This window comes from Macrotis lagotis, chromosome 6 (genome assembly GCF_037893015.1).
Source record: "Macrotis lagotis isolate mMagLag1 chromosome 6, bilby.v1.9.chrom.fasta, whole genome shotgun sequence".
NCBI lineage: Eukaryota > Metazoa > Chordata > Mammalia > Peramelemorphia > Peramelidae > Macrotis > Macrotis lagotis.
Genome location: NC_133663.1, coordinates 91,325,240 through 91,341,652, shown reverse-complemented (window position 1 = coordinate 91,341,652; position 16,413 = coordinate 91,325,240). Strand labels below are relative to the sequence as shown.

The window sequence follows — 16,413 nt, the reverse complement described above, 5'->3', positions numbered from 1 at the left end:
AGTAATGTACAGCGTAGTAATTTAGCAGGCACTGTTGCATGATGGAAATATAAATGGAAAGCCATGATAAATTGGACTGGATTACTTTTGAGTCAGGTCTTTCTAGCTCTGGAGTTCATTGGATTTTGTGAAATAAGACTGTCAAGATTTTCAGGAAATCCATTGCTTTGGACTAAGGCATTTATATCCTGTAACAGAAATTTATTAAAGCATATTGAGGGGCAGCTAGGTGGCACAGTGGATAAAGCACCGGCCCTGGAGTCAGTACCTGGGTTCAAGTCCGGTCTCAGACACTTAGTAATTACCTAGCTGTGTGGCCTTGGGCAGGCCACTTAACCCCATTTGCCTTGCCAAAATCTAAAAAAAAAAAAAACAAAAACAAAAAGCATATTGAAGGGGACTAAATAATTTCAGATATTGAAGGATATCTGTATTATTCCGATGTAATTTGTTTCATTAAAGTCTTCATTACCTTCAGTTTTGGTGCAGATTTGAAATCACCTTTATTGTCTGAGGAATTCTTTGGTATCTTGAATCACCCACTAATACTTGGTTCTCATTTGCAAACTTGGAATTGTTTTTGTTCTTTTTACATAGATTTCTTTTACATGGGCCAATTCCTTGTATTGGATTTATATGATAGGCATATCCTTTGTTTAGTTCTTGAATTATCCTTTCTTTGGTTCTTTTTTGGTGTTCTGATGTTCTTTTGTATTTTAAACCTACATTTATCCCACCTGATAGTGTGATCTTTCCCTTGTTTATTTTGGGACCAAATAGATTTTATAAATTCTTTATGACTTTTTAACAAGACTGTTAATAATGAATAAATGGGATTATTAATGTGCCTGATGGTAGTATTTGATAGTTGTGTTTATTTCAAAAACATTTTCATTTCTTATTTTATTAAACCTATCCCTAGATATCCTTAAAGGTGAATTAGGGCAGGTAACAGCCTTTTTTGCAAATAAAAGTGAGAAACAAGTTTTATATCTTGCCAAGTTAATGGTAAAACTGGATTAGAATTTAGTTTTCGTCATTCTTGTACAAACTTGGCCACCCAGCAGACTGCATCTTACTTTATGTTAACAGGAATATATTAAATTTGTATAAAACTTTACCATTTCAAAGAGCTGTCAAGTTCTTTAGCTCATTTGAGTCTCACTACAACCCTGGGAAATAGTTGTTACTATAGTAATAGATGTGTCCCTGGAAAATTATATATAAATCTGATTTTGTGAACTGGATACTTTTTTTTTTAAAGATTTTATTTGAGTTTTGAGTTTTACAATTTTGAACTGGATACTTTGAATGCACATGAAGATCACCTTGTGTTGCAGCACCCTGACAATACCTTTTATAAAGTGAAGAGGACTTTTGTCAAATAATTACCCCTCTTTGGTTCATAAAGCTTTGGTAAACTTTAAAGTGATAAATATATATCAATGTTTATTTTCAAACTTGGTACTGGTTTTCTTCGAAGTGAGTTACACTTAGAAGATGACGCCACAGATAGAATGCTAGACTCGGAATCAGAAGACCTGAGGCTATATCTAGCCGCAGACAAGTCACTTAACTTCTGTCCTTAGTTTCCTCATTTTTAAAACAGGGATATAATAGCATTTAACTTTCAGGGTTAACTTTCAGAGCACGTTTCACAGTCCCCGTCATGCAGTTTGTGCTGAATTAATGCTTCCCCCCCCCAACTGGAATGAATCTACTAGTAACAGACTTTAAAGAAATGCAGCCAAACATTACTTTTTAAATATATGCAGTATTGAAACAAAAAGTCTTGTTAAATTATAGTTGAGTTTCCTTAAGTTAAAAAGCACTGAGATGTAACACAGCCTGATGGATAGAGAGGGAGTATGACTTAGCTTTTTTTTCTATTCCTGACCACCCTGGCTGGGTAGTCATTTTGTCTCTTAGTGTCTTTAGGCACTGATTTTGTCACTTTGCATTGAGAGAGTGAGATTCTCCACTTTAAGCAAAGGGAAGATTAAATTCCATAATCCCACTTTAAAAAACCCAACTTTGTAAGTAGCATTTCAAGAAGATTGCTGAAGTGTTTAAAAATACTTTATTTTTAGATAGCCTGTGAAATCACTAAAACTCCCTATTACTTAAGGACCAAAACACCAACTCTTTTGTTTGGTATTTAAAGTCCTTCATTTCCTGGCTGCAACCTCCCTTGCCAACCCTTAGGAATATGTTTCCTTTATGCAGTTTTTGTATCAGCTATATTGACCTTGTTCCTCACATTGACCCTTTGTCTCTTGTCTCTGCATTTTCACAGGCTGTCCTTCTTGTCTATGATGCATTCTTTTCTGGCTTTCATCTCTTACAATACCCAGTTTCCTTAAAAATTCACCTCCTGACACATTCTTTATGAAAAAATGTGTTTTACAAATGTTATATCATTCTATACTCATATCTAGGAAATAGGTACTTTCTGTTGACTGGGATGTCAGAGATAAGGAAACTATGGGAGACACACTTGCCTAGGGTAGCAACTAATAAATGTCTGTGATACCATTTTTGACCTCAGATCTTTTGGACTCTGGATCTGGACTGCAAAGATCCAATTGCAGTGTCTTATAGGTATGACTCAGTTTGTTGACTGTCTGAATAGAATATAAACTTCTAAAGGAGTTTCTTAAAGGAAAGGTTTATTTCTTTGTATTCCTATCTTCTCTTTCAATGTCAGGCACATGATATATATACCCTTAATAAATGTGGTGTCTTGTAGATAATATGAAGATAAATCATATTGGCTTTATTTGTTGGTTGGTCATTTTCAGTCACATCTGACTCTTTGTGATCCCATTTGCAGGTTTTCTTGGCAAAGATACTGGAATAATTTGCTGTTTTCTTCTCCAGCTCATTTGACAGATGAGCTTTACAAAGGTTAATGAACTTGCCTAGGATCACACAGCTAGTATATATCTAAGACCAGATATGAGTCTTCTTGACTCCACACCCAGTGCACTTCCTGACTCCACTTCCACTGCACCACCTAACTGACCTTAAATTTTCATAAAATTAGACTCAAAGAACTTTTATACTGGAGAGATCTTCTAGTTCAGTTCAGTTCCCTTATTTTATAGATTATCGAATGAAGGGTGCAGAGAGATTTAATGGCAGTTGAATTCACAGGTCACTTTTTCAATTGTTCAGTCAATTTGGATGATCTCTTTTCCCTTATATTGAGCCTTAGAAAAGGGTATACCTAAGAGTCTTCCATTTGAGGGGAAAAAAAGGCAAATTTCCTTATAGGAAACAATAAGATTGAATTGATAAACTTTGATTATTTACAAGTTTTATAGTTCATTTTTCTTCATTATTTTGACTTATTAGAAAGATAAAGCTCTATTTTATATATCTTATTTGCCTTCAAATACTAGAATTCTAAAATCTGTTGGGTATTTGGAAATCGCTTCATTTGACATTTTAGTGTAGTTTTGTCCACATGGTGCTATATTTTTAATTCCTTTTTATATGTCTTTAAACACTTTTGTATATTGTGTTTGACCCCTGTCATACTTGGCTCATCATCTTCCTCCCCAATTCCTGCCCTTATACAAAGGGATCTTAATATCCATATAGATGTTCTCTTATACTCACTAGTCACTCATTTCTTTTATCTCCTTAAGTCCAAGGACCTAATCCTTTACTCTATCTCAGCCTGTTATTGAGTGTTCCCATGCTAGATCTGCCATTATCTTTAAAGGTTCTATTTCTCTAATTAGAAATTCTGATAGCTGCTATTTGACCATAATCCCTCCTCTTGTTCTTTTCCCTCATTGATATCTCTGTTCAAACTCTCGTTTATTTGACAGGCCATTGCCTCTTAACTTCACTCTCTTTCATTTCCTTTCTTTAGTCATTTCAGCTTACACTTTCCTCTGATTTTAAATCTCTTGTCTTCCTTTTTCCTTGTCAGACTCTTAAGGAAGCTAGGTGTCACAGTCAATAGAACACTGGACTGGAAAGATTCATCTTCCTGAGTTCAAATCTGGCTTCAGATATTTACTAGTAGTGTGATCTGGACAAGTCACTTAAGTGTGTTTGCCTTAATTCCTCTTCTGTAAAATTAACTAGAGAGGGAAAAATGAGAGATGAAGATTACCCCCTGACAAAATGAAATGGGGATAGGATTATTCATCCAATTTCCTAATTAATCTGACTGAAATATCCATCTTATATGTAGACATGTTTAGTATTTTTTTCCTACAGAATTTTTTGGTGTTTGGCAAATGTAGGGATTGTAAGGGAAGAAAGGTATTTTTTTCAGATTATGAGCATGAATTTAAAGTTTTCAGGTGTAAGGGTAAAATGACATTCAAATGCTGACTGTCATAACTTGTGGATTGTTCCAGAAAATTTAGACTTTTCCTAATTTTAAAATGTTATCTTTTTCTCCTTCTCTAGGAATCAAGGAAGGACTGAGGTAAGTTGATTGCAATTTTAATTCTTTTTAATGCATGAAAGAAATATTTATCTTATATGGTAATAATTATAGAATTTAGAGAGGTTTTCATTCTGGAAAGTTCATCAGCATTAGTTCCCTGATTTTATGATGTTATACTTTTGCAAGAACCTCTCAATCAGCTGCCTGGTTGTCCATTCTTTTTAATTACTTTATATTTATCTTTCCTGAGCTCGACACCCTAGATGTTACAGTATTAAAGTCAGGATGAAGCGACTATTTGGTTTAGTTTTGTGATCCATTGTATATCATATGGCACTTAGCTATGTAGTACTATATATAGCTATATAAAAGATCAGAAAGCCATATATATATATATATATATATATATATATATATATATATATACATATACTTAGTAGATATTTTATACTGGTCTTCCATTAGCATAGTTGTAGTGAAGATCTTCAGTTGGGTAAAGAGTTTGGAAGAGAATCCTTTTGAAAGAAATCAGTCTCCCAGTTCTATGCTATTAGTTCTTTGGCAAGTATTTGATATTTATAGAAATATTTAGGGAAATTGCACACATACAGAAATTATTAGAGGGAGTTGAATGAAAATTAAAATAGAATTATGTCAAGAACATTTAATATGGATTAGAAAGTCTTAGTGTCACTATATGGTTAGTTAACATTGAGGATATAGTCATTGTAACTTTAACTATATATAACTTGAAAATACAACCTTTTCTTGATAGGTTAGTTAGGATAACATCTTACTATAATGTATTTTATAAATGTATATTGAGGGATTTCAATATAATTACAAAAAGATCAATAATTTGGAAATTATAACTAAATGTAATTTCAATTTAAGTATGTGTGTGTGAGAGTGTGTGTCATAGTAAAACATTATTGATGACTCTTGTTAATTATTTGTTAGGTATCTTTTACTTTGAATGAGGAACTTGCAAATATCCATGATATTGGAGGAAAACCTGCTTCTGTCAGTGCCCCTCGAGAACACCCCTTTCTCTTACAAAGTGTGGGAGGTCAGACCTTAACAGTTTTCACTGAGAGCTCCTCAGGTAAGGGAGAGTGAAGCGAATGCTGCTCTTTACAAAGTTGTGTAGTTATAATGTTTGGCACTGTGGCCCATTCAGAAAGGCAGGATTGAGGTCTCATCTTCTACTTTTCAGGTCATTCTCGACTTGGCCCATGTTTGTCATGATAGAATCTGTCTGGCACTAGAGCTCACTCCTGCCTTCGGGGGGGGGGGGTGTTTCCAGTCTAATGAAGACACAGAAAGTTATTCAAGAAGCATTGGGGCTTATAGTTCACTATTCTGGACATGTGGAACAAACAGAACAGTGTCTACCTCAAAATGTCTCTTTTAAAGTGAGTGAAAAAACCATGGTGCTTTGGATTCTTCTAGGAAGGGGGTGGCCTGCATATAAAGCTCACCCCTTGGGTTTTCTTAGAAGGAAGCGATTTTTCTTTCTTTTTTTAAAGTAATAAGGTGCTAAACGTTAACAATTAGAACTTAAGGAGTGTTCTTGTGTGCATTTTGGCAGGAAGGGACTGTCTGGGAAAAGAAAGTATTTGTTATGCAATGTATTAACCACTTATTATTTTTATGATTCAAATATTGATAGTGAATATATGAGTTTTGGAATACTAAATGTTAAAGGGAATTTCTTTTGCAGTTGCTATAAATTTAAGTTCATTTTCACTGTCTTCTACTTTCTTTTCTACATTGAATTTGGAACATTACCTTGAAAACTGGGTATGTGCTACTTAGAACAACATAACATTTTCATGTAATAAATTATAAAAGATGATCTGTTTATCTTCCATAAGTCAAAACTGTGATTTTGTCCCATTTCTTATCAAAGACTGCAAGATAGGGAGTTGGCATGGGTTATTATATCACATATCCTTATATTATTACAGTAATAGCCTATAAATTACTATAAGCTGATTAAAATCAGTTCATTAATTCATAATTTTTTTGCATGTAAATTTTACTAATGTAAACAGTTTTTCTAACTTACAGAGCTAGGTAATGATTAGTTTTAATGCCTTATTTATTGTTGTGTTGTAGTTATTCATAGTACTATTCTTTGATAGACAGAAAATATAAACATAAATATTTCATATTGTACCCAGAACTATGTTATAGAAAGGTAGCTTGAAATTTGTCTTGAAATAAAGATGGAACAGATGGCTCAAGTAACTCCCTTTGTTAGTCCACCAGCTTCCAGAGATATTCCTTAAGGAAAAACTGACCATGTTACTCCTCTGCTCAGTAATCTCCAGGGAATCTCTGTTCCCTCCAAGAACAAATGTGCATTCCTTGGGTGACACTGAGAACCCTGGCTCTGGTTTCAGCAGGTATTGCCAGGGCTGAGTGCAGTGTTTCCCTTCATGTACTCCTTGGGCTCTCTTGCTCTTGATCACACAGAGTACTGTCTTTCTCCTGGCTTTCCTTTATGACTTGAATGCAATCTCATTTCCTCTCTGGATCTCAGAATCCCTGGCTTTCTCATTTAGAATTCTCTCCTGATTTTTTATCTGTCTACTCTACTTGGACTTCTCTACGTGACTCCTTTACCCTGCCCCTGGAAACTCTTGTCTTGGGTGGCCCTGCTCCTTATCTTGCTGTCTGCTGGGGTGCTCCCTATTGATGCTCCCCACCTTCCCCCTCCCATTGAAGAAGGGGAGCCAGGAAGAAGAACCATCTGAGCTGTCCCACCATGCCCACCTCCCTGGCCACCCCTTTCAACTTCTTTTTGTGTTTTGTCTTCCCTCATTAGACTGTAAGCTCCTTGAGAGCAGGGAGTTGTAGACCAAGCATATAGTGACAGGCACATAGTAGGCTCTTAACAAAGAATTTTGATTGTTGATATCCCTCAGAGCTCAGCTTAGTCAGACTTTATCTTGACAAACTTTGCTGTTGAGTTTTTTTCCCCTCAAAATTATCTTGTATTTACTTTTTACATATTTGATATATACTTACACATGTGTATGTATGATCTCTCTGTAGAGTGTAAGCCCCATGAGAGCAAAGGCTATTAAAGTTTTGTCTTTGTTCCCCTAGCACCAATTGAATTGGTATATAGTAGGCATGTAAATGTTAATTGACTGGCAAATAACTGGTTTGAAAAAATTTATAATATGAATGGGCAAAGGGAGTGGGATATAAAAGGGAAAACTTAGATGAGAGGCAATGAAGAATTCAGAAATAAAAGTATATTTTTAAACTTCCCTTATAGAAAAAAAATTCCTTAATTCTTCATATTTTATGTATTATCAAATTGACTATAAGATGCTAGGGCCTAATAGTAAGTAGTTTCATACTTGAGTTGAAATTGTTATGAGTCTGTAAATAGCTTGTATAAATAGAAAATCTGCAGACATCAGAGTTCTAATTCCATCTAGGTCTGCTTACATAAAATAAGAAAATAATTAGGAAAAACTAAACCATATTTTGTTTTCAAAAGAATTCTTCCTATCTTGCCTTTCAGTTTCTTTTACTTTCCTGAACATTTTGTGTTCATATTTCTGGTCCTGCATTATCTCAAATTGTATATGGTATTCCTAGCATCATCTTGGCAGAGAAATAGAAAATGATCCGGACTGTCATTTACATTCTGGAGTATGAACAATATGTTCTTGGCTTTTGGGATGTGATTATAAAGACTCAGTTCTAATTTTCTTCCCACTCATTTTTTTTCATATTACTGCATTCTTGATTTTCCTTTTCCTTACTTCTCTTCTAGACTATCATTCTTATGTTTCCAAATTGGATGTCTGTTATTTTTAACCCAGCTTAGTTTCCTGGAATGTCTTTCCTTAACAATATTTGCTATTCCTCTGTTGCATTAATTGATTATTAAGTCACTCTTCCAAATTACTAATACAGGTTATTATAATTTAAACTAATGTTGGAGAGTACCTCCTGATTATTTTCCATTTTCATTAATTATTTTAATTGTTTTTTCTGTTACTTGACTCAAAATATATCTGAACCTGCAAACTTCTTTTTATGAAATTACATCATGTCCATATGCTTCTTCAGGTACATATCCCTGAAAATCCAATGAGTGAAATTATATTTTCCATTAAGAGCATATTGAGTGACTTGACTGAAATTTGGATTTGGAGCCAGAGGATGTGACTTTGAATTTATGTGACTCTATTTGTTACCTGTGTTACAATGAGCAACTTCTCTATGCCCTGGTTTACAGTTTATATAATAAGAATGTTAGAGCAGGTGATTCCTAAATTCCTTCAAATTTAACTCTCAAGAAAAAAGGAAAAACTCAGGAATTGTTATTTGTAGTTTCAAATCTTTATTTTCTGAGGTTTCATACCATTTGTATTGTTTTCAGATACCCTTGTTCCCTTAGCTCTCCCTATACTTAGAAAAAAACAAGAGGCTTAGAGATGATTTTGTGTGCTTGTCCTTTGTTCCAACTACCATACTATATTTATTGATTTTTCCTTAATTATTCACATTCTTTAAAGGTAGAATTTTAGGGAAAAATGCACACCTTAAATGAGTTTTTCCATCTTGAGTTATAGTTCTCTTCTTTTTTTTGTATTTGTACTTGAAAAAATTAATTCTTTTTCTAATTGACTAATTTTTTTTGAATTTATGACTAATTTTATTTTGGATTTCCTTTTAGAACTCATTTACTGTGGGCTTGAATTTTTGTGTCTTATTCTCCTTAATTAAAAAAATCCATATGTCCTTCATCAGTTCATTATGAATTCATTTTGATTCTTTCTAGCTCTTAGTTTCTGAGAGTTTTTGGTTAACTCTATTTTCAGTTATGATTTCAAGTTATAATAATTTCTTATACCTGTATTTTCCCTACCATGGCATTAGCAAAATAAATATTTTCTTGGAGGTTATGCTTTATTCTTCCAAGAAGAAATGATTGAATTTTAGTTTTGTTCTTTAATTCAGCTTTGGGAAACTTTTTTATTTTCTGGTTAATGGTGGATGTTTTCCATCTTGTTTCCTTTCATCTCTGGCACTTCCCTTTTGTTGAAACTTATTTTTTTTTTTAATGTTTTCTTATCCCAAACCCTAAATAATAGATGTAAGGCCTATTATTCCAACTTAAAAGAAAACCTGTGAATTACCTTTTCCCAATCTTATTATCTCCGTTTTAGTTCCATTGTCCCAGGTCACCATGAATAACCACAAAACCCAAAGAATATTAACAGCTGACCCTGTAAATGATTTTCATTTAGTTATTTTCTTCTAACATAGAATAGACTATAACTTTTTAATTTTTCCTTCTTAAAAGCAAATATTGAATTCATGCTAATATTTACTGGAACTTCTGGGTTTTTTTTCTAGTTCCTCTCCATTGAGAGGGCAAAAACTTCTAAGATGTTAGAGCAGATTCTCTACAGTTGTATCTTCAGTTCCCTGACAAATTCAGCAACTAGGCCAAAAGTCAAATTTTCATGGAATGAAGACTAATGTGAGACATTGGAGTAATCCTCATAGATGTGTTGGGGTGAATTAGAGTACTAGCGGAGTAGGAAGGAACTTAATCTATCCATGCTACTGTGCTGGTTGGTATAGGGTTTTTTGGGGGGAGGTTTCTGCTAATAACAAATTATAATTTCTCTTCCTTTCATTTTATTGCTAATTCTGATAGATGCCTGGGTTTTTCCCCAGTGTTTCTCTTAGGGTATTCATTTTCTGAGAGACATTTCTCAGCTCCTAATAATAACTGGATAATGTACTTGTGGAGCTCCATTTTCCAAGCTCCCCTTGATAGTGCTGATGTTTTGTTCTTTATTCTCAAAGAATACCATGACATCAGGGGAGATGATGCTCCTGACAATTTGTGCTCAGTCCCCGATCTCACTTTCTCCTCCAGAGCCATCTGGGTCCAGTGGCTAGATATGAATTGGGATGACTAGAGATGTCCCTGGATGCAAGGCAATCAGGTTTAAGTGACAGCTAAGGTCACACAGCTAGTGAGAGTCAAGTATCTGAGGCTGGATTTAAACTTGGGTTCTCCTGACTCCAAGGCCAGTGCTCTGTGGACCACACCACTCAGCAGGCAAATCATCCCCCTTGGCAAATGACTAGAAGAGGAAGCTTAAGAAACCATGACTTGGGAGTGGCCACCCATGTTTTTGTAATTCTTTTAAATTGGTGATTTGTAGGAACATTAGCATAGGATTAGTATAAAATAGAAAGATTGAATCTGAGGATCTGTGTTTGAATTCCAGCTCTGCTACTTACTGTATGACTTTGGACAAAATTAGTTTCCTGATCTGTAAAATAACAAAGGAATCTCACTAGATAATCTCTGCAGTTTCTTCTGATTTATTAGATCTTATTTCTCTATTATTCTTAAATTTTAATGCCTTCCTAATGCACTCAGTTCAACAGTTCTTTTTCTTTAGATATCAGATAGATATATATACATACACACACATATATTTACATATATTTTTTGGATATATAGTCAAACATTTGTTTTGAGTATCTTCCATTTTATTCATTGGACAGTCATTAAGTTCTTACTGTAATCATACCATTTCTGAGTGGAGAAAGGAAGTTATAGAGCCCTAGAGCTACAACTGCAAACTCCTTAGTCCATCTAGTTCAGCTTCCAGATTTTTCAGGTGAAAAAACTGAACTGCCCAAGGTCACACAAGTAATGAATGCCAGAGGTGAGATTTGAATCCAGGCCCTTTCAGACCGGAGCTCTTTGCCCTGCCTCTGCTGTCAGAAAGTACAGTCACCATTTTTTGTGCTTTATCTTTCTGATAATCATTAATTTACTCAGTGTTCTGTTGTTTTACTATACTCTTTCTTCTCAGGGTAGATAAATACAAGTACTTTTTATTGTACCAAAATTCAGCAAAACTTGACCCACTGTGTGTATGCAGTGATAATAATTTAAAAAATGGAACAGTCCTTTCTCTTCCAGAGCTTGTTTTTTCCTCCTGGGGAGCATCCTATTTCTGTGGTATTTTGATTTTCATAGTAAAATTTTGAAATTCAATCCCCCATGTTATTAATCTTCATGTTTAAGGACCTCTTAACCCTGTTAGAGTCCACTTAAGGATGGAACTAGATTACTATGTATGATTACTATAGGATGTTGAGAAAGAACATCTTTTCACATTTATAAATTTAATTCCTTTTTGCAAAAAAAACTTTATATTTCCAGATCTGATTTGCCTGTATTGTAACACATCATCAATTAGGTAATGACTCCTCTGCTAACTTCTTTAGATGCCTAGAAATCTCGGTCCAGTTGTTCTAGAACAGATGTTACTCATACAGAATGTGTAACTCAAGACTAACGATGTCCTTGTTGACAAATTTAGCAACTAAGCCAAAGATCAAATTGTCATGGAATGAAGACTAGTGTGAGATATTAGAGTAGTCTCTGTAGAGGTGTTGGGGTGAATGGGAGCTCTGGTGGAATAGCAGGGACCTTAATCTATCCATGCCACTGTGCTGGTTGGTATTGGGTTTTTTGGGTAGAGGTTTCTGCTAATAACAAATGATAATTTCTGTTCCTTTCATTTTATTGCTTATTCTGAATCATATAGCCCCCAAAAGACTTTGTTCTTGTAGCATTTTTTCATATATAACATTTCCGATTGTGTCCTATGCCTTAGATTTTTGTCCCTTTTTAATCTCCTGAGGGATCTTGCCTCTAAGTGAGCACCTTCTCCCCCTACGACAGCTGGAGCTTTGCTTTCTCAATTGGCTCTTTCTCTCCTGGTCCCTCATAACTCCACCTTCCCCCAAGACTTTTTTTTTAAAGGTTTTTTACAAGGCAAGGGGATTAAGTGACTTGCCCAAGGCCACACAGCTGGGTAATTATTAAGTGTCTGAGACTAGATTTGAACCCAGGTACTCCTGACTCCAGGGCTGGTGTTCTACCTAGCTGCCCCCCACCCCCAAGACTCTTGAAAAAATCTTCGCTTAGCTCTGTTAGTTCCTCTAGCCTTACCATCTGGGGCTTGTCTTTCCCTTCATTGCCACACTTGTAGAATGAGTGATCTGTAGCCTCTCTCTCTTTAATCCTTGGCAATCTGTTTTCTTACCTCTATTCCTCTGCATGTTTGTTTTTTCAGGAACTGAGTATTTCTAGTCATTTCAAATCTTTTTCTCAGTATTCATTCCTTTTGACCTCTCCTTATTATATGATACCACTTTGACCACTTTCATCTTTATTGATTTATTGTATCTTTCTTCATGTATCTTATAATTTGTTGTTAACCTTATTGTTCTTAGACCAGAACTCAGTACAGGATAGGTGTGAATGGCATAGACTGTTTTAGTCCTCTGAGTTAGCAGACTTCATCCAACCCATGGTCTAGAACATGAGGCCAGACAGAATTACTTCTGTGTGTATTAACTTCTGTGGGAAGAGATTGAAAGTCACTCAGCAATATGCATTTTCTCCACATGCATTTCCATATTCCACTGATAGAGCCCTGGCTAGTCTTGGCAACCCTCCTTTCTGCTAGAGATGTTGAAGCTGAGGCACAGGTTGATGAAGTGATTGGGACACAGGCAGGGAATAAATTTAGAGATAGGATTAGAACCCAGGATTTTTGATTCCAGTGTAAGGGCTTTTCCCATTGTGCCATCTCAAAAGTTGTTATTTTATCAGTAAAATGAGGGTGAGAGTCCCTTCCTCACGGTGATATTGTGAGAATTAAATGAAGATATATGTGAAATGCTTTGCAAACTTTAAATTCCTACATAAATGTGAGTTATTAAATGAATGTGAGAATGAAAATCGAGTATTATATTTTTTTCCTCCTACTTAGGGCATACTTTTACTATAACCCTGTATATAAAAACTGATGTTTTTACTGTGGTTTTAAATAATCAAAATAACTTTTCAGTATTCCCATCAGACTCCGTTAGTCACTGCCTAGATAGCAATAAAATATAATTTCTGACTAAAGGAAGCTGCCATTTTTAAAGGAAAATGTGTGATATTTTTATTTTGGTGATTGCTTAGTAGACCTTTTTACCTATTCTGTCTGCTAAAATATATATATAGATATAGATAGATAGATAGATAGATTTATAGAGATATATAAATATAGGATTATGTTTGAATTACAATTCTATGAACATGCTCTTTGAAAGTACAAAGTTCATTACCAGTAGTTTCTCTGAAGATTGGGAATTCTGTGTTCTAGATCTTATTCATTCATAATAATATTCCAGTGTTAATCATACTATAATAAAACATTCCATTTAAAATATTGGTATTTATTTAAAAAGAATGTTTACTTCTCACAGTAATCTTAGTTGTTTTGAGCAAATGATTTTCAAATGAGAAGGGTATGGTATTATTTAGTTCTGGTATATTACTTGCTTATGTTGAGGCTTATCTCAGTGAGAAACTTCAAAACTTTTTTTAACTTCTTATAATCTTTGCTTCTAAATATTAATTACTGTATGTTCTCTAAGAGATAGGGACTAAACCTGTAACATCCTTGGAACATGAAATTTCCAAATGAGGAGACCCCCACAATCAGTGAGGGTCAACTTAAGATTTTTCTTGAATATTTAAAGGTTCAGTGACTTGTTCAAAGTCACACAGTCAGAATCAGGAGTGAGAAATGAACCTAGTTTTTCCTGGCTTGGTTTTCTCTTCACTATGATGTGTTTCCTCAGTAATTGCTATATAACTGTGTTATTTGAAATTTTTGCCAGTTTATCTTTTAATTATTACTGTTTTATAAATATTTTTAAAAATGTACAGAGAAAAATACAATTTTTTATTTTCTGTATAAATTTCCACAAATCATATGACTGTGATATATTATGGATATAGGTAACTAATAAGTACCAAAGGTAGCTATTAAACAAGTCTGTATTTTAAGGTCTCAGAAAGTTGCTGACAGGGTGGTATTCTGTGTCATTTTTTACCATGATTTTTAAAAGCAAGTAATACATATTCTTTTAACCATTTTATTTCCTAGAATCTTTAGTGATATTGTTGCTTATTTGCTAAGACAATAAGTTTTAATTGTTTTTTGGCTTTTGCAAGGTAAGGGAGTTAAGTATCTTCTCTAAGGTCACACAGCTAAATGAGTATTAAGTGTCTGAGGTTGGATTTGAACTCAAGTCCTCCTGACTCCAGGGTCGTTGCCATCTAGCTGCCCCCTAAGTTTTAATTGTTTAGGTGGGTTGAGAACAACCAGAGTTGACAACTATTGTTCATCTACCTGTTTTTCAGCTTAGTTAAGTTCCCCATTTGACCTGATTCATGGCGCTTTGGGTGGCTGTCCCCTTTAATCCCTCAAGCCCCACCTTAAGAAATGTATGGCATATTGTATGTATTACCTATGTGTGCACACACACACGGGAAATAATGAATGGAACTAGAAGAACTTTTGCTTTTGCTGCTCATAATAGATGAATATTTTGAATCACCCCAGGTGATGATCATCTTGTATATCTGAAGAAGAGCAAACCCAGACAGCATCCTGTTGTGCTCATGGTCAAATTCCCAGGGCACAGATCTTCAGGCTCTTTTAGTACTCTGATCAGCTAACCCACAAGCCCCTTCACCTTTCAAGAAAACAAGTCCCAACCTGGGGAAAATAACTGAAGAAAATGTTCCTTCCTTTTCATAACAGGAAATTTTGCAGAAAAGGCCATCTGGGGTCTGTATTTTTCCATATAAAAGTCTAGTTGCAGTAGTTCAAGAGAAAATTGGAATATATGGATACACTGTTAAGATAAGATTTGGGAACTCATTCTGAATTCATTTGAGTCTAGCCTGTGATTTTCTGCAGTGAAAACTTGATAGCCTATTACTTATAGAAAATCAAAAAATGCTTTTACAGATAATATTTATGCAACCTGTCATAGAAATTTCTTTCTAGAATTTTAGCTGACAAACCTGTAAAGCAAATTTACAAATGTGTGATTTGAAATTTTGAAGAGAATATATCTTCCCCCAAATAATTTGGAGCTTATTGGGAAAGTAAAACCAACAATTAAATATATATTTATGTTTTTTAAAAATAATTTGTAGAATAGGCTTTGACTTAAATTGTGTGATTAAATCTAATTTATTATTGTTGAAGATTTAACTAGTATTATTTTGCCCTATAGGCTTTTTCTAGTTATAAATTCTGCCTGATTCAGTTCAATTCAACAAGCACTTAATGAGTGCTTCTTATGTGCCCAACACTCTGGTAGGTGTGAGTATACAAAGGCAATATTGAAATGATAACTGCCCTCTAGGAGCTTACATTCTACTGAGGCAATGTCACATGTGCACAAGTAAGTAAATACCAGTCTTATGCAAAATCATTTCAAGAGAGGGAGATACTAAGAGCTAAGAGGGACAGGGCAGCTTTATTCAGAGCAGAGGATCACCTGAGCTGGACTCTGAAGAAGGCCAGGGGTCCTGTGAGATGGAGGGGAGGAGGGAGAACAGTCCAGGGACAGGGGATTCCTATACCAGCGCCCTAGAGACAGATCATAGCATGTCCTATCACCTCATATTGAGGCACCAGTGGTCAGGCTAATAAGGCTAGGAGAAGACTGTCCCAGGAGGAGAATGATAGGCAGTCAGACTTGTAAAGTTGGATGGGAAACAGAGGGCTTTGATTGGCAGCCTGAATTTGTATTTTATCCTGTAGGCATTTAGGGACCCACTGAAGATATTTTAGAGAGAGGATGTGAAATTGCTTAGATCTGATTTGGAAATGCCTGCTTGGCAGCTTTGTAGAGGACAAATTAGAAAGGGAAGAGTGTAGACTGAGAGATCATTTAGGAGAGGATAGGGGCATGAGTCAGAGTGAGGAAAAAGGGATGGGTGTGAGAGATGACATAGATCTAATCTATTTATTTGGGTTGAAGTTCAGAGTTTGGACATTTGGATTTTATTTGAACTCTGCCTCTGGTGTTTTGCTTTTCTTAGCTAGCCAATCTCTTTGCCTACTTAT

The 16,413-nt window shown here is 34.9% G+C and overlaps 1 protein-coding gene across 2 annotated transcripts in view; it reads left to right on the top strand.

Annotated features, from left to right (window-relative positions):
- Positions 1 to 16,413, top strand: part of GTF2F2 (general transcription factor IIF subunit 2) — a 155,062-nt gene that overhangs the window by 11,674 nt on the left and 126,975 nt on the right. For both annotated transcript variants that reach the window (XM_074191706.1, XM_074191705.1), the window contains exons 3-4: positions 4,432 to 4,450; positions 5,372 to 5,516. In XM_074191706.1, coding sequence (XP_074047807.1) covers positions 4,432 to 4,450; positions 5,372 to 5,516 — 164 coding nt within the window. The remainder of the gene's footprint in view (positions 1 to 4,431; positions 4,451 to 5,371; positions 5,517 to 16,413) is intronic.